The sequence below is a fragment of the Cucumis sativus genome, chromosome 3 (genome assembly GCF_000004075.3).
Source record: "Cucumis sativus cultivar 9930 chromosome 3, Cucumber_9930_V3, whole genome shotgun sequence".
NCBI classification, from domain to species: domain Eukaryota; kingdom Viridiplantae; phylum Streptophyta; class Magnoliopsida; order Cucurbitales; family Cucurbitaceae; genus Cucumis; species Cucumis sativus.
In genome coordinates, this window is record NC_026657.2 from 27,178,571 (window position 1) to 27,197,986 (window position 19,416).

The 19,416-nt window shown below is 36.9% G+C and overlaps 1 protein-coding gene across 2 annotated transcripts in view; it reads right to left on the reverse strand.

Moving 5' to 3' along the window:
* The window catches only part of LOC101206469 (MAP3K epsilon protein kinase 1), a 37,849-nt gene extending 18,874 nt beyond the window's left edge, over window positions 1-18,975 (reverse strand). The window contains exons 1-8 of one of the 2 annotated variants that reach the window (XM_031881680.1): window positions 18,689-18,974; window positions 18,016-18,150; window positions 15,583-15,603; window positions 15,269-15,342; window positions 15,065-15,155; window positions 14,896-14,979; window positions 1,198-1,299; window positions 721-852 (exon numbers count right to left, since the gene is read on the reverse strand). In XM_031881680.1, the coding sequence (XP_031737540.1) occupies window positions 721-852; window positions 1,198-1,299; window positions 14,896-14,979; window positions 15,065-15,155; window positions 15,269-15,342; window positions 15,583-15,603; window positions 18,016-18,150; window positions 18,689-18,748 (699 nt within the window). In that variant the 5' untranslated portion in view covers window positions 18,749-18,974. Of the gene's footprint in view, window positions 1-720; window positions 853-1,197; window positions 1,300-14,895; window positions 14,980-15,064; window positions 15,156-15,268; window positions 15,343-15,582; window positions 15,604-18,015; window positions 18,151-18,688 lie in introns of both variants that reach the window. The other variant, XM_031881681.1, reaches the window with a different exon arrangement.
* Between the last annotated feature and the right edge of the window lie 441 nt (window positions 18,976-19,416).

Genomic DNA, 19,416 nt, shown 5'->3' on the forward strand with positions numbered 1-19,416 from the left:
GACAACATAAGTAATAAATTTATCAGCAAGGTCAATGTATAAATCAAAAATCAATATGTTTACACCATGAAGATAAAAAGAAAATAATTATAATTATAATTACATGTATGCATGTATGTATGTATGTATGTATGTATATGTATGTATGTATATATATGGGTTTCTCATTTACAAACTTCCCACCTAGAGTCTAATCTGGTTTACTTTTAAACCATGAAACAAAATTTTCATTGATAACTGAAAGGTTACAAATAAGTCAACTGCAAAAAAAATGAACATAATAACGAAAAACTAGAAATCAGACAAGAAAGCTAAACCCCAATGATTCTTAAGAGCACCCTCGCTAATTTGAGTCACACACCGTTTAAAACCAATTGACCCAATGCCAATCCTCTACCTATCGAGATTTGCAAACACTATCTATCTAGTTTGCCTCTAAGTTTATCCACCATTGGCTATCCCAAAACTGAAGTACGAAAAAGGTATAATTTCCAACTTACACCCTAGGTGGGAAATCATGGATAGATTTAGAGACAATCCCAAGCCCAATTAAAATGGGTATGGAAACTTGAGCCCCATTAAGCATGCAAATAGATGTGACTGAGATAAAAAAAAATTAAGATATGGCCTGCTGTTAAAAGGAACAACTAAGATGGAATCAAGTGAAAAAACTTAAAATTCCGGTGCTGGCAGTAAAGAGCATGTACAATGCGACCATACTTGTACAATGCGAAAGAGAGCAGGCATAGGTTGTAGATCATAATATGGAGGTACGCATGTAAGCAGTTCAATCACTGTACATCCGACACTCCATATGTCGGAAGCAGCACAAACTCCTGACATTTCAATTACCTGTAACGAAAGTATCATCAAAAGGTCATACATCAATGAAATTTGTTTGTTATAAAAAAAAAAAGTAACATCAAAAGGTTGTCAAGTAAAATGTTTCAGATGTACTAAAATATAAGTGTGAATAAAAAGTAAAAAGTATAACTTTTAGAAGAACCAAAGTAATTTTAAAACAAAATATCTAAAGCTTAGTCAACCAAGGTACAGGTGCAAGTCATTTAGGAACTTGTCACTACCCTGTTGGATATTCAAATGAAACTTCAAAGTTTTCAGGCAGCCTAAAAAACCTAAAAAAATTTTACACAAAAATGAAGGTGAAATCTAACCATCTACAAAATTAATTCATACCTCAGGTGCCATCCAGTAAGGTGTTCCAACAACCGAATGAGTATTAACATCGGCCTCTGTTAATTTTGTTGCAACACCAAAATCAGCAAGTTTCACAAGGCCCTGTATATAACCAATCACCTTTAAAATTTAATACACCATAAACGAGGAAAAAATCCTGGATCCAAACATGGGACAAGGAACACAATATCTTTTACACTGAAATCTAACTTCATAATTACTCAAAATGCAACCACATAGAGGCCTTGTATGTGGGAAAACCGCTTGATAAAAGTGCAACTGCATCACTTAAAACATGAAAACACTAGAGACAAATGGTGTCAATTTCTCTCCAACTACTTGGGAGTGAAATATTACCTAAACAGCAAAAATGACTTGGTTTGGAAACAGAAAATGGTTCTATCTTAGCTCAACTGTTGCTGGGATACTCCAACCTTTTCCCCATGGCCTTTGGTCAGACTTGAGCGTCACTCAAACAAAAGGCACACGACACAACATAAACATTGTGAATTCTAATTGATCGATGAGGAAGTGGTGAATTTAGTAGTTAACAAATACAGGTGAAGTTTGAGTTCTTCAGAAACTGAAGAATGTATTTCTAGACTCCTTCAAATGAGATTACAAAAGTTTTCATTTTGAGTCAAAGAATAATGTCCATTTTTTTTATACGACAGAGGTCTACCTTTGTCGCTTTTCAAATACAAATGAAAAAGTGTTCCTTAATTAGCAGCTAACTTAGAAAAAGGAACAGAGATCTCAATATGGATTTAGTTGATCTACAATGGTATTCTTTTTCTTCTTCTCCTTCTTTATAAGAAACGAAACTTCATTAAGGAGAAAACAACCTAGGGCCAGGGAAGAACATAAACAACAAAGGAAAGAAAAGGAGAAACCAAAATATGATAGAGGTGACAAGAGAAACCAGTAGAAGGGACAGGATACGACCTAATATCCCTTCTCCCTAGAACCACTAACTTATCTTGGAAAAGAGAACGAAGACCCATCACATCCATTGCCTCTCCATTAGTCAAAGATCTTTTGAAATCCAAAGAGATCAAGAAAGAAGGATTTGAGGAGAGCAACATAGAGGTCACAGGATGCAACCACTAGTTTGAAAGGTGATATAACAGGGGGAAACAAATCCTAAAGAGACTCCTCTCCGCCTAGTGGTCTTCCCAAAAACAATCCTTCAAGCCTTCCCCAACAGAACAACTATACAAGTAATAAGCTGAGAGAAAAGAGGGAACCACAAATAATATAGCTTCTCAAGGCTTTTACAAGGATTTCCCAACCTACAATCAGCACCCTGTAAAGATACTGATAGTATCTTATTTTATTGACTGGAATTTACGAATTACAATATCAAATAATCAAAGGAAAATTCACAGACTCCTATCTCCTAAACCTCAATCTAATCAAAACAGATCAGAACAAGCAAACAACATATGGAAAACTCCTAACAATGTAAACAACCAAACAACTATTAAATAAACTTGACTTCGATCCTCTGTTTCTCTCGAACTGAAAGACAGCAGCCTCTCCTAATCTGGAATATTTTTCTTCTCCCCTCTTTCCTCCTCTTTTCTCCCTTTTAATCTGTTTTACTCACTGACGATTGTGAAAGATCTTCCTCAATATTCTCTCCCCCTATAATCTCTCCTATATTCTTGCGTGGGTTGATATTTCTGTTAATATTATTTTTCCTGCTATATTTAAATAATATCGGTGGCCTAGCATCACTCTCCTCCTCCAAATCCACCTTGTCCTCAAGGTGGAAATCAGGGAACTGCTGTCTGAAATCATTGCAGTCTTCCCAAGTGGCTTCATGTGGAGGTAGTCCCTTCCAATTGATAAGTACCTCCCAACCTTTCGTGGCTAGATTCTTTCTGTACCCATAGATCTCTTCTGGCAGAGTCAGCCATTCATGCTTTTCATTTATAAAAGGAACCAATTGGTGTACTTGTTGATGATTCCCAAGTGCCCTTTTTAACTGACACATGGAACACAGGATGTATCATTGCTAAACTCAGAAGCTCTAACTTATATGCCACGGCCCCAATCTTCTCTAGTATTTTGTACGGACCAAAATACTTAGGTGAAAGCTTCTCATTCCTCTTCCCTCCTTAAGGACATTTGCCTATACGGCCTGATTTTGAGGAATACCAACTCACCTTCCTGAAATTCCACATCTCTTCGTTTCAAATCAGCATATTTTTTCATCCGCTCCTGAGCTACCCGTAAGTGCTCTTTCAAAGCTCCCAAGGCCACATCCCTCTCCTTCAGTTGTCGATCAAGTGTGGAGTTGGGGGTGTCCATATCTCCATATTGAATCAATGGGGGAGGCAGCTGTCATACACGGCTTGAAATGGTGTAATTCCAATCGAGCTATGGTATGTGGTGTTGTACCAATACTCTGCCCAGTGCAACCAATTACTCCATTCCTTTGGCTTCTCCCCACAAAAACATCTCAAGTAGGTTTCTACACTTTTATTCACAACCTCCGTTTGCCCATCAGACTGTGGATGATAAGTTGAACTCCTGTATAGCTTAGTACCGGCGAGTTTAAACATATCCATTCAGAAATGACTTGGGAAGATTTTATCCCGATAAAAAAAAATTGATCTAGGATATCCGTGGAATCGAACTACCTCTTTAACAAATACTTCAGCTGCCGACCGTGCAGTATAAGGATGCTTCAGTGCTAAGAAATGTGCATATTTGCTCAATTGATCCACCACAACAAAAATTACTTCCCATCCTGCAGATTTTGGTAAGCCTTCTATGAAATCCATTGAGATATCTGACCAGATCGCATTTGGAATCCCAAAAGGCATAAGCAAACCAGCCGGAGATAGAGCCCAAGATTTGTTCCGTTAGCATATTAAACATTCATCACAATACTTCTTGATATCCTTCTTCATACCTTCCCAATACAATCTGTTATTCTCTTGTAAGTTCGTAGGAAACCTGAATGCCCTCCAAATAGTGAATCATGATACGTATGCATGATTGTAGGTATTAAGGAAGAAGTCTTTGGAAGAGCCACCCTCCCTTTGAACTTCAATGCTCCTTGCTGTAATGAAAAATTAGGAATTTCCTCTTGTTGTTCTTCTATCCTTCTTCTGATTTCTCCCAACGCTAGATCCCTTTTTACATCCTCCTGAATTGTGGCCAAGTCAAGCAAAGCAGGAGCCGACATGTGGTTTAGGTGCACTATTGGAGGAACTTTGGACAAGGCATCAACAGCCTTATTTTCCAATCCCAGCTTGTAAACTACTTCAAACGAGTACCCCAACAATTTAGCGATCCACTTCTGATATTGGGGCTGAATTACTCTTTGCTCAAGGAGAAATTTTAACGATTTTTGGTCTGTCTTCACCGTGAATTTCCTCCCCAATAAATATGGTCTCCAACGCTGCACTGCAAAAACCACAACAATTAGTTCTCTCTTAGACACAGGTCTTGCTCGATCTCTATCACATAGAACTACATAGAGTTCTACTGAAGTAAGCTATGGGTATTTTTGCCTGAATTAAGATAGTCCCTCATTCAATAACCAGAAGCATCAGTCTCTGTTTCAAATGGTAAGTTGAAATTTAGCATGGCTAAAACCGGCAATGTCATCATAGCCATCTTTAGTTTCTCAAAGGCAACATTAGCTTCGTCAGTCCAGTTATAAGCTCATGTCTTCAATAATTGTTAACGGGCCAGCCATACTGTCATAGTTGTGAACAAACCTCCTATAATATCCGATTAGCCCCAAAAATCCTTGAATTTCGTGGACATTAGTAGGGATGGGCCATTCCTTGATGGCTCGAATCTTTTCAGGATCAACTTCGATGCCCCTTGTTCCGAAATGAAGTGTCCCAGATAGCCTATGCGAGCTTTAGCAAAACTGCACTTCCCAAGATTAGCATAGAGTTCATTCTCCTTTAGGATCTCAAATATCACGTCCAAATGTTGCACAGGCTCTTCTATCCCTCTGCTATATAGTAGAATATCATCAACAAAGACTAAAACAAAATGCCTCATAAACAGCCGAAATATGTGATTCATCAAGACTTAAAAGGTTGCTGGAGCGTTGGTCAAACCAAATGACATTACTAAGAATTCATAGTGACCCTCGTATGTGCGGAAGGCAGTCTTCTCTATATCTCTTGGTTGCATTCTTATTTGATGATAGCTGGCTTTCAGATCTATCTTAGAGAACATGTTAGCCTCATTTAGTTCATCAAATAACTCCGCTATCACTGGAATTGGGAATTTATCTGGAATAGTTTACATTATTTAAAGCTTGATAATCGACACAAAAACGTCAACTCCCATCTTTCTTCTTAACCAGTAATACAGGACTGGAGTAAGGACTATGATAGACCACCGATTATACATCAGTATAGTCGAAGGAAGAAGAAGAAAGTGGAGGGGACCACAACAATTCGCACAAATGAAGAAAACGGAATTTAAAAGTATTAGTTGTAATTTTGTAAGTCAGTTAGTATAAGTAGAGAAATGTTAGGAAGAGGGAAAGTTAGTTAGAAAGTAGTTTGAGATATTCTTGCAATTCCTTGAGAGACTAGGATTGAGTGTTTCTGAATTGAGATATTCTCAATTCGAATCCTTGTATTCATTTCTAGACATTGAATAATAAGAGTTATCTTACTTGATCCAATTGGAGTTCCATCAGACTAGTACTTGGTCGTATGATCCTTGATTGCAACATCTAATCCACTAACCTTTCCATCTCATCTTTCTGGTGGTGTCATACCGATATGGTTAAACGTTTACCGGATTTGTTCCTTTTTTCAAATAAATGTGATGCTCAATCTCCCTTGGTGGTGATAATTTTGCCGGCTATTCAAACACATCTTCAAATCGATTAAGTAGAGAGGAAATAGTGTTCTCCACGGGTGGCACTACTTCTTCGTTATACCACTCCTCCACCGTTGCCCTTCCTTCTAAAGCTCTACATTCTACCAAGAACCCTTGATCTTCCATTTCCCATGTCTTCCTCATGTTCTTCAAGCTAACTTCTTGGTTAGGCTGGGGTCACCTTTAATTACGACTCTCCTTCCTTCATGTTGAAAAGACAATACTAGGTTTCGCCAATCAACCTCTATGACTCCTAAGGAATGAAGCCACTGCATACCTAGAGTCACGACAACCCCTCTAGCTCCAAGGGTAGAAAATTGTCAATGATCTTCCATTCTCCCAATAATACTTCCACTCTCCTGCAAATTCCCTTCCCCTTCACGGCAGTGCATGAACCCAGGATCACACCATAATTAGATGTTTCCTTGGTTGGCAAATTCAATGAATTAACTAATTTATCAGCAAATTCGGTGAGTTAACTAATTTATCAGCAATGAAATTATGAGTCGCTCCACAGTCAATGAGGACTACCACATCTACTCCGTTCAGCTTTCCTCTCACCTTCATTGTTCCTGGGCTAGTTAACCCCACTACTAAATTAAGGGACAATTCAATATTCAAGTTCTCCACGTTCTTAACTCCATTGTTTTTAAATTTGGCCTCTGCCTCATAACAATCTTCCTCAACAATCTCCAATTCCTCCCTATTCTCCAGTGTGATATTCCTCCTCACATCTAAAGCATAACCCCTTCTCCCTCCGTGATTGGAACTCAACATCGAACAATCTCTTCATTTGGCCTTCTCGCCGATTCTCCCACAGTGACTCCTTTCAGTGTTATGATCCTCATCGGCCAACTTCCCACCGATTGTGTGTCGTTAGTTATTGGTGGTGCTAAGTGTTTTGCCAATGGTAATTTGAGTTGTTGTTTCCCTCCATACGCACTACTCAGTCCACACTCCCGTCTCACCACTTCCCGGTTCTTAATTTTCAATGCTAATTTCATCATCTGGGCCAACCCCACTGGTTCCAGCGTCTCGACTTCAGTCTTCAACCATGGGCTAAGCCCATTCATAAACGTCTCCTCCAATACTACTGTTTGCAGAAAAGCTACGGGGGCCAACAGTCGGTCAAACCTGTTTCAATATTATTCTACTGTTGTTTCTTGCTTAATGGATAAAAATCTTCCCACCAGCGACCCATCTCGAATTGTTCGAAATCAGATCAACATCCTTTGTTTCATGTTCTCTTAACTCGTGAATGCTTCTAACTCGTCATTCGAATGATACCAATCCAGGGGAGGCCTGTCAAAACTGATAACAACCACTGTGAGTTTCTTCGAATCGGTCAGTTCATGAATTTTGAAATACTTGTCTGATCGGAATAACCATGAATCGGGATCGGTCCCATTGAATATCGTCATCTCCACTTTCTTAAATTTGCTCCGGTCCATTGGTTTGTCATCCCCAGACATCTTCATCCTCTTGGATTTGTCAGTTATGGTGGATACCTTGCGGTGCTGCTTTTCGCTTGGCTTGTCGTGCCTTCTGTCATCTTTCCAGCCGCCGAATTCTCACTCACAATTCCTTCAATGTACTTTAGAATTATCTGTTGTTGCTACTGCTGCTTATCAATTTAAGTATTTATTTCTTTAATGTTTGTTGCCATCAGTAATTCTCATCCATGATCAGAAGCCTCTGAAGTTATTCCACCAAGTCCATCCTCTCTTCTATTTTCTTAGCAATCAGCGTGGATTCTCCTAGGTTTCTATGCTCTGATACTAATTTGTAAAGATATTGATAGTATCATATTTTATTGACTGGAATTTACGAATTACAATATCAAATAATCAAAGGAAAATTCACACACTCCCATCTCCTAAACCTCAATCTAATCAGAACAAGCAAACAAAATATGAAAAACTCCTAACAATGTAAACGACCAAACAACTATTAAATAAACCTGACTTCGATCCTCTGCTTCTCTCGAGAAGAAAGACGACAACCTCTCCTAATCTGGAATCTTTTTCTTCTTCCCTCTTTCCTGTTCTTTTCTCCCTTTTAATCTGTTTTACTCACTGATGATTGTGAAAGATCTTCCCCAATATTCTCTCCCCCTATAATCTCTCCTATATTCTTGCGTGGGTTGATATTTCTGTTATTATTATTTTTCCTGCTATATTTAAATAATATCGGTGGCCTAGCACACCCCACTTACAAGGATAATAACATACCCACCACACCATCAATTAAAACCAGAATGTGTTAGGCTCCATGAAAACGCGCCACAACCATTTTACCAAGAGTGCCTTGTTATGCAGTCTTAGACTCTCGGATTCCTATACCTATGAATTCCACAAGCTTCAACACCAAACTCTAACTTAACCAAGTGAGATCCTTTACCATCATTTGTCCCTTTCCATGAGATATTCCTCACTATATACTTTATTTTCTTGTGCACTCCAACCAAAATTCTAAAGAGAGATATGAAGAAACTTGGAATCCCACTCGAGACTAACTCAATAAGGGTAAGTCTCCCCTATTTAGAGAATGACATTTCCAAAAAGTAGACAGCTATTTTTTAACCTATTTCATCAAGGATAGTTGGATTTTTATGTCCTAAAACTCGTAGTTTGTAAGTGTTAAACATTTTCCGTTATTCAATAAAGTTGTTATTGATGTATTATTCAATAAAGTGTTATTGAATGCATGATTTGCACTTTATAATTTTGAATCCAATAAACTAAGGTTCCTAGATCATAGTATGAACAATTAAACTTTATGTAGTGACACAACAGTGGATCGAGTTCGAGTTTATAGTCGAAATGGTCTATAGTATAAGAATAAGGTGTTATTGATGTATTATTCAATAAAGTGTTATTGAATGCATGATTTGCACTTTATAATTTTGAATCCAATAAACTAAGGTTCCTAGATCATAGTATGAACACTTGAACTTTACGTAGTGACACAAAAGTGGATCGAGTTCGAGTTTATAGTCGAAATGGTCTATAGTATAAGAATAAGGTTGGACGTCTTATTCTAGAATGCTATGGATGCAGTCCATTTTGTATTTGAAACAAACGTGATCCTGAATTGTTTATGTAGACACATGCGAGTGGGAGCGTCCTATGCAATGAGATTGTTTAAATTGAGCCATGAAATAAGTTATTTTTACTTTATAACATCATTTACTGTTTAAAATTGTTAACTAACTATTTCAAATATGGTGACCTAGGTAACTTGAATCTTAATTCTAACCTAACTATGAACTTCTGTTTATTCGGGATTTTCTTTAGATCTGCATAGGTAAGAACAGCTCAACAATGCTTGCTCAATAAGCCTTCCATTTCAGGGGTAAGACCGCGTTGATAGCTGGAGACATAGGGTGCAAGACATAATTCACTCCTACCCATTTCTAGATATAGTAGAGAGGTTGTTCCCTTAAGTGTTGACTCCAGGTCTTGAACAAGAGGTCCCACCCTCTCATTGGCCCAAAAGGGATTCGATTTAATGATTAGACCATAAATCAATTGCTCATTAGAGGATCAACTGTGACTTAAAGAATAAGATGTAATTTTGGGGGTAAAACAGTATTTTGACCCAACAATAACTACGAACAATTTGTAAATAATTAACTTAGTGATGATGGTCATATTAAGTGGACACAAAAATATCTATAGTGAGAATGGTGTAGCTATGGGCTATAGTGGACAGCCACATTAATTAACAAATGTTGGTTAGCTAGGTTAAAAGAGTTTAGCCGGTTAATATAGGATCATTGAAGTTCATGGTCTATAGATCCATTAAGTCCCCTACTAGCTCGTAACATATTTAACCTTAGGACAATGGGATAGAATAGTTCAAAAAGTTCATATTTAATTAAAGAATAAGACATTAAATATATATTGATATAATTAACGGCTTAGTAATGAGAAAGAAATGATATTCAAATAAGATTTAAATACCGAAAATTCGAATAGGAATTCAAATTAGGTCAATAAGATTGAGCAGGTTTAGTGGAAATCTAATATTGGATATTAAAATAATAATTAATTAAATTGGTTAATTAATTATTCAAATTTAAAATTAATTATTTGAATTAATTACTTCAAAGGAAAATTTGAAATTTTATGAAAGTTTTGATAAAAGTCAAAAAGTTGACATTTGACCATTGGAGGTCAAAGTTTGACTTTGACATAGGTTAGCGGAGAATACCATCTTTAGTACAATTATCCCACATTAGATGGAATTAAGTGAGTAACCAACTTGCTTGTTATGGTGTTTAACACAAATTTTGCCACCAAATCCACTATATATTATTTGCTTGTCAAATTAAAATAAAATCATGAAGCTTAATTAGATTAAGCTCTCAAATATTTGAATTCTCTCAAAATTGATCACTCAAGGAGCCACAACTTTATTCTAAGGCCGGAGGATAGTTGCGAAGACTCTCATGGTAGTCCGCAACTCATTCGTGATCAATATTGACATCAAGTTTGTGGGGATTACAAGCTTCAAAGGTGCGTTTTATAACGCTTTGTTTTTTCCCTTATAAAGAGTGTTTTTAACACATAAAATTACGTGCAATCAGAGTGTTTTAGAACTTGTCAATTCCGCTAGCATGTTTACTTTCCTTTAGGGATCCCATAAGTCTGACTATCCAAAGGCAACCCAAGATTAGTGGAAAGGAATCACCACACCTCACAATCCACTCTCCAAAGGCAACCCACGATGAGTGGAAAGGAACTACCACACCTCACAATCCACCATAGAGGCCCACAAACTTAACTTTAACAAGAACACCCTAAACCTAAAGAAAATCGATTGATTAACAAAGGATGTCTCTTGACCCTAACAAAAAAAAATCATACAAATTTAAGAAGAAAGAGATGAACTACCTCTTTATCCACCCTTAGAGCCCTTAATGTCCCCTTCCTCACTCCGGTCAACCCTAACAACCACTAGAGAAAGAGAAAAAGAGGATAAAGGATCCCCTTGTCTAAGCCTCCTCGTAGAAAATATCTTTACCTCTAATCTTCTCGTTAACAAAAAACGAAAATGTTAAAAAAATTAATATAGTTCCCCGTTCAACGTCACCATTTGAATCCAAAGTCTTTCTTTTCCAAAACCTTATCCCAAAGTTTCAATAGACATAGCCATAAGCTTTCTAAAAGTCAATCTTAAAGATCATCCCCTCTTGCTTCCTCTCTTTGTCGTCCTCAATGGCTTTGCTTTCAATTAATACTCGATCTGGTCTATAATTGCATACATACAATAAAGGCTCGAGAAATAGCACTTGAAAGAAATTTTCTTAGCCGTTAGTTAATAGCTTAGCAATAATCTTACATTCGAGAACAATAAGACCACACGATTAATTAGAAAGGAAAAAACAAGAAACAAATCCTAGTGGGAAATAGAGAATCTTGACCAAATATCGTAGAACTCTAGATTTTGTTGTTTCACGCACCCCAAAGCCCCACAAAATAGCACATAAACTTGGCACCCACTTTAGCAATAATCTTACAAAAGCATGCGACTAGGCTAATCGGCCTAAAATCTTTTACCTTATTGGTTTTCTCTTTCATAGGAATAAGGCACACATAAGTTTCATTCATCTTTGCATCAATTATAATTCTTTCTGATGTCGATTGTACAATCCCAGTTTATTTCTTTCTTTTGGAAAAAAGTCATGGAGAAACCATCAAACCGAAGGGACTTCTTCCTATCACACCCAAACAACCTTTCCAACTTCCTCAAGAGTGGACGGGGCTTCCAGTTCCTCTCTCTCCATAGCAGAAATCGATTCAAGCCAACGTCATCTCCCCAAACAAGGGTTCAAATTCCTACTTCAAAGAGACCCCACCTCCATCAAATCCCTTTAAAGATTTCCTTCTGCCTCCAAACTGCCAAGAAACCTAACTTGCTCCACTGTTTCTGCCTTCCCCTCTTTATATCTCCAAAAAGAGAAAAAATTCACTCCTTGGGAAGTTTTTCTCAATTAGTGATGAAGTTTGGGTTCAAACCCATTACTTTTGGTATAAAGAGAGACACAACGACCACTTGACCAAAGCCATTTGGTTAGAAAATTTTCATGACTTCAAAACACCTTGCAAGGTCCGTAGAACTCAAAAGACACAGATGTACAAGCTATAGAACAAATCCTGCCACGTAAAAAGCAAACACTCCCCCATTTCCCATTAATCCTTGCACTTTATGACAAGGGTTGAGAAGTCCTCAAAGAAGGATGACCCAACCACATATTCTCAAATCTAAATGAGATTCACCCCCATGGAATCATGCTAGAGCTAAGATTAACTGGCCAATGATTAGAAGTAAAGCCATGCCCAATAGCTTGTTTTAGGAGTTGACGAGGCCTTTAGACCAATCCTTAGAGAAAAGAAATCTATCCAATCGAGTACGTGTTGCCCTTTCTCTATTGCTAGACCAAGTAAACTTACCGTTCACCAAGGAGGAATTAGATCACAATCTTCTACAAAAACCACAAAGCTCTTCATCATTTTGGTGACACTCCCTCCAACTGACTTTTCTACTAGAAATCTTACCGCATTGCTAGCCAAACACCAAAGCCCAAAAATACCTCCCAACTCCTTGAAAAAATCCTTTTTGACACTCAACCTGATATAAGAAGACTAAGGGTTAATTGGGTAATTAGGTAATTAGGTAATTAGGTAATTAGGTAATTAGGTAATATTCTAGGTTAATTCTCCTTTTACCCTAATTGTAATATAACTCTATAAATAGGAGTCTTCTCCTCTAGTATGAAACACGTTATTCATTTTAATAAAAAATTCATAATCTTGGTTCTTGGAGGATTTCTCCTTGAGGTTACTTAGATTACATCAAATTGGTATCAGAGCTTCACTGATGAAGAGAGCTGTGACCAGCAAGAACACCTCCGACAAGGGAAAGGATGTTGTGCTTGATGAAGAGGAGATCCCATCCCCACGCACCTTGGCTGCCCATTTGATGGTCATTGAGAAAGTGTGGTAGGTCTCAACGATTAAATGGGAAATCTTCAAACCACCGTGGAATGACTTGCTCGCCGGCTTGAAGTTGCGTTGCCTGCCCTTCCCCAACAGCAAGAAATCGAGCAACAGAAACCACCAAGAAATTCGGCACATCGCCGGCCGAATTTCCAGCCAATTATGCCGCGAAAAATGTCAAGATTTCATTTGAGATTGGGGGCAACGAGGCATTTGAGAGGCTGGAATACATAGAGCTGGACGAAATCATCAAGAAAAGAAGTTTGAAGTGCAAGAAAGGAGGAAACCAATCCAAGATTACCAAGAGCCCCATCCAAGAATTCAAGAATACTACCAAATTCATCAAGACAGTAGGTTTGAAGTTCAAGAACATAGGAGACCTAATCAAAAGTATCAAGAAGTTCCCCCAAAATTTCAAGATTTTACAAGAACGGACTACTATCAATCAAAGAAGATGTCTAAGAAAAAACCAGCAGTTGGTATAGACAAGAAAATCAATTTTACTTCTATAAACAATGTTGGAATTTTGATTCAAGTGATTCGGAAGAAGAATTTCAACATTCAAATTTTGACCATGCTAAATTTTTTCAAAGGACCTATCATCATCCAAATTGAAAAATTAATTATAGTGATTCTAGTGACTCCAATGATATTTCTAAGACAGTTTGGGATAGAATAAGAAGGCAACAATATAAAAAAATGGCCCAATGATCCAATCAAACCCAATTCCCAAGAAATCAATGCTCATTGGGGAGAATGACTCAACATGTAGATCAACCATCAATTTATTTGCAAGAGTCCAAGAACAAATTTGTTTCATATATGAAAGAAAAAACAAAGAAATCATGGTTGGAAAATTTTCAAATAGAAAATCATGAAGATATTGAAAATGTTGATTTGGAAATGGTCACTAGTGAAGAAGATGAAAAAGAAGTATCAAACACTGAGCAGAACAACGACACATTGGTTGCGGTGGGAATTGGGATTGAAGTTTCAAACCGTCGAAGAACTTGAAGTGAATGATAAAGAAAATGTGATTCTTGAAGGATTTTCTTCGAAAGATAAATTTTTTTGAAATTGATTATTTGAATACGGTTTTGAGTGAGATTGAAGAAATATCTTCTTCGAATTTACGGCCGATGGAGAGGTTCATCTTTTAGTGGCCATGTTTGATTTTTTGTCTCGATGTTATCCCTTCGATCATAATATTTTTGTTCAAAATGTAGGAGGTTGGTTTGGTCATACTCCGTTGAACAAGTTTTTTTTTTGCTTAATAAATTTCTTCTTTTTAAAACTCAGGACGAGTTTTCTCTTTGGAGGGTAGAAGAATGATGTAAGAAGACTAAGGGTTATAATTGGGTAATTAGGTAATATTCTAGGTTAATTCCCTTTTTACCCCCAATTGTAATAGAACTCTATAAATAGGAGTCTTCTCCTTTTGTATGAAACACATTATTCATTCTAATAAAAAATTCATAACCTTGATTCTTGGAGGATTTCTCCTTGAGGTTACTTAGATTACATCACAACCATTTCAACCAAGTGGAACATTGATTACACTACCAACCTTACTAGCAGATCCAACGTGTCCAAAGGTATATATCCAACTTAGCTCTACTGATAGCAAAAACTGTGGTTTATCTTTATAGATCTTTCATGGATCAAAGTCTCTGCAAAAGCCACCCATTTAAGAAACAATTTTCCAATCTAAAGCTTGTGTAGACACCAAGGCAATCAGAAGGCTTTTTTTATACCAAAATAAAGCATAGAAGCTAGATAACACGACCTTTAAAATAAATGACTGAAGTGTAAAATTTAAACTTGCCTCCTTGGTTGTCAGTATGTTCGCACCCTTAATGTCCCGATGAATTACACCCTGCTCATGTAGATAAACCAAGCCTTCCAAAACCTGTTTTATGACAGTATAACAATTATATAATCCATGCCCCTGAAATAGAAAGAAAAAAAGGAATGGCGATGGGAAACTTCCAAACCTGAGAAATATAAACAGCAACCAACGATTCTGGAAAAGGTCCAAATTTATTTGGCTTGATGATGTTGGCAAGTGATCCATTCTCCACATACCTGTAAAACCCCTCAAAAGAGGACGAAAAAGGAAAAAAGAGAGGTGTGAAAATCAAAAAATGCAATTGCCCTGACCTAGATTTTTAAAAAAAGAAAAGTTCAAGCTTACTCACTCGAGTATTATGTGAAGGTGAGTCTTTGTTTTCAAAGATCCAAGATACTTCACAATGTTTTTGTGGTTCAAGTTCTACAAAAGTGAAAAGTCTCAGATAGAAAAGGAAACAGAATCCAAATGGAAACAATAACTTTGGTGCCATGAAGTCAAGTAAACCCATCGAACAGTCCAACTTCAGAACAAATGTGATTGCCTTAAAGCAACAAAAGGGGTAGGTGGAAAAGGAAAAGAAATGAATGCGGAAAGAATTAATTCATTTAAGCAAAAGGAATGCAAGAAATGTAAATGGAAAACTGATGGAGAGAAAGATACCTTCAGTAAGTCAATCTCTTGCTGAAAATCATCATTACATCCCAGCCACAATTGAAAAGCAGAGAAGGAAAAATATCCAGTAAGAGCACTTGAATATGATAGGGGAAAATATACAAAAAATAAAGTGACACCAGGTACCAAATTTACATAGAATTTTAAGATACGATACTCAAGCTAAAAACTATGAAACAGTTAAAATACTACAGAATAAAGAGTTTCACAATAACTTCCAAAAGGTATAGACTCGACAGATTTAATTCTTCTAGAAATGAAAAAATATATATATATACTTATTACCAGAACAACAGAACACCCTGGTGCATTGAATGTATAGAATAAAAAAAATCCATAAATCAAAGGATTCAACACCAATTATGAGATGACTATACTTTTTCAAAATGACAAAATATCAGAAAAAATCAAAAGCACTAATATATAGGCAAAAAAAAGGAAATGATCGTACTAAAAAATCTCGTGAAGATGAGGCATCCCTCAGAGAAAGAGTAGTTAACAGAGGGGGCAAATCCTATCGTAACTTTCCCTCCAAATTGCGCAGCCCAAAGAAAACATGAAACTAGCACAAAGATACTTTAACCACAACAAGCAACCCTTTTCGCGACTTGAAAACACTCTACAAGACTCTTCTTCACCCCTCTCGAAACAAGCCTACTCAAAATGACCACTACGAAAAGGAACAAAAGGGAGAGAGATGATGACCTTGGTGTTAGGCCTCTAACGACCTAAATCCTACCTTGGAACTTCTCAGTAATGAAGATAGAATACCTGACAATCCTAATGCAATTCAAGATACACAACCTTCATCAGTAACCAAAGCCCATCTTCTCCATGACCAGTGTTGCAATGGCTCTCTAGAGCCTAGATGCAAAACCCAAAAAAAGGGGGGACTTTTTATTTCTTTTTACTTTTTTAGGCATACTACATTAAAAAGAGAGCGTAGTTGAGTGGAAATATGGAAAAAAGAACCCAAACACAAGAAATTTTGCATTTAGGCTTAGTAAACTTGATTCTTTTAGTTAATAAAGAAAAAAAACCTTAGTTATTACTATTTTTTAAAAATATGAAAAAGCCCCCAAGACTAGGGCTTTAAGCCTTGGTGCTTCACAAAAGGCACGCACCTCAAGCGAGCCTTCTTTTGTGAGCCTCGCCTTCCAAATCGAGATGTTAGACATGCACCTTAAGCCTAGGCGAGCATCCAAGAGGGCTTTTTAAAACACTATCCATGACTCCATCATCAATGTCCCAGTCCAAAAGATCATGAACTCTGTCAAAGTCAATCTTAAAAATAACTCTGATCCCTCTTGCTTATGGTTTCTGTAGTCCTCGATAGCTTCGTTGGCAACAAAAGCCTGATCCAGTACTTGTCTTCTAGCAATATAAGCTCCCTTTAGCCTACAGTTGTCTTAGGAAGTATTTTCTTTATCCTCTCTGCCAAAATCTTGGCTAGAATTTCCTACACTCTAGTAATTAAACCAATGGATCAAAAATTCAAGAATCAATTAAGGATTTTGAAGGGAGAGGTAGCCACACAATTATACAAGCCTTTTTTTCACCTCAGTGAGTGGCAAGACATGCTTAAGTCCAGTGTTTTTAAAGGCTCAAGGCGCACAAAAAGGCGCGGTTTTTTTTTTCATGAGGCGCACTATGTACATACGTGTATATAGAACATATGTATATGTACATACGTGTATATACAACGTATGTATATATAACATATATACATATATATACATATACACACGTATACATACACACATATGTATGTACATATACATACGTTCTATATACATGTATGTACAAAAAAAAAAACCCACACCTTTTTGTGCGCCTTGCACCTAGGCTCCAAAGGACCATTGGTTTCATTACTTCTTAAGGAATTAACAACCTCTAGAACTTCTGGTTCTTTTATATATAAACATTACATACTTAAAAGTACCTCACATGAAAGTCATCAAATATATAAAAATTTACAAATATGTTAAAAGTTTTAATAAATGTATCACCGTCGTATCCATATACAAAGGGATTTATTTTTTAGTTGAAGAAAATGAGTGAAAGAAAACATAAGAGCGAAACCAAAAAAGGAAAAGCCCAGACAAGAGGAGCATATCCTAAGTGTTATGAAAAATGAAATGTTTCTAAGTCCATTCATGTTTGTGCATCCACTGCTTCAAGTGGAAGTTGTAGAACCATTTATCACATGAGAAAAAAGTTCACAAAAAATAGTTCTAAGTCAAAGAAAGTCTGAAACCAACTCAATGGATCACAATCTTCAATGAAGCAGATGAATCCTCAATGACATTAGAACAGAGGAAAAACTAAATTTTCAGTCACTCAAGTTCCTACGTTTATGAACAAAAGATTTTTTTTTATTCAGTCGGATAATAAGCCTTGATCAAAGAAACATGATCGAACCATGATAATGTTGAGGTCCTCTTGAGCAATATTCTCCAAGGAAACTTGTTTAATAGCAACAAAGTCCCCATTCTCCAAATCCAGACCCTTGTAGACTCGCCCATACGCTCCTTTTCCGATCTCATCTCCCAGCATCTGCACCAATAATTCACATTAACTTCTAGCCACTGACGATGTAATGAATTTCAGATATTCTCCGCGTGAACAAAATAACTTCAACTCTTGATTAAATATTCTGATAAATAAAAGAAAAAAGAAAACCATGGTCGAATATTCAATATGAACCAAAGAAGCATGACTCTCCAAGGTGTTAAGACAAAAAAAAAAAAAAACAAAGTGAACAAAGTATATCATAGAAACACTATCGCCGATTGAACCCTGAAACAGATAATAAATTTCAGAATCTTTCTTGCTTCCAAGTGCTTCTTTTTCAAGATGATCATCTCCAGTAGCCACCAGATGCCAGCATACAAATAAACAAACCAACAAACAATTCAATTCTATTCTATCCCAACCTACATTACGAACTCTCCATCCATCTAACTTCCAGAAAACATTCCGCGTACACAAATTCCAAACAACCAAACAAAATTCAAAATTGCACAAGCAAGAAGAACCCCATTGCAGGCAAAACCCTGTGAATTCAGAAAGCAGTCATTCACTCCCAACATACATATTTGTTATCAAGCGTCTTGGACTTGTGGAACGCAGTGGTCGGAACTTGGCGAGACATGGCTGCCGAATCAGCCTCCGCCGCAGAAGAAACAGGCTAGAAATGGTCCATTGGGAGTTGAAGAAATTGGGCGGAGAAGGTGAAGGTGAAAATTCCCGATCGGAAAACGGTGGTTGGGCGGAGAGACGAAGAAAGAGAAAGGGCAAAAGGAGAGAGAAACGAAAGAGAATTGGACGGAAAAACTTTCCCCGACTGGCGGAAAAATCGCAACGATGACGGTGAAGTGACAAAATAAATAAATTATTTATAAAATATCCCTTCCACGTTTGGGTTTACAGTGGGTAATAATAATTCACTCTTGTTCGACCTAAGCCTTTATTTTATTTTAGTTGGAGATTATGATTTAAAATAATCACATGTTATTAGTATTCTTCAACTCTTTGAGTGAATGTCATCTCTAATAATCCCATGCTATCCTCGTTGGCCAATCTCCAGCTACTATCTCTAGTAACTATATCAATCAATTTCTCTCGTAACTATATCAATCAATTTCTGGCAACCCACTTCAACAACGATCACCATCGATCAATTTAAAATTTTTTAATAAATACATTTTTAGAGTTTAGACTAATTGTTCACACGAGATTTCAGGAGAAACGTAATTCGTAGAATTGAACTTCGTATATTGGATACAGTCTCTAATATTTACTCTTTTGATCTTTCTAATA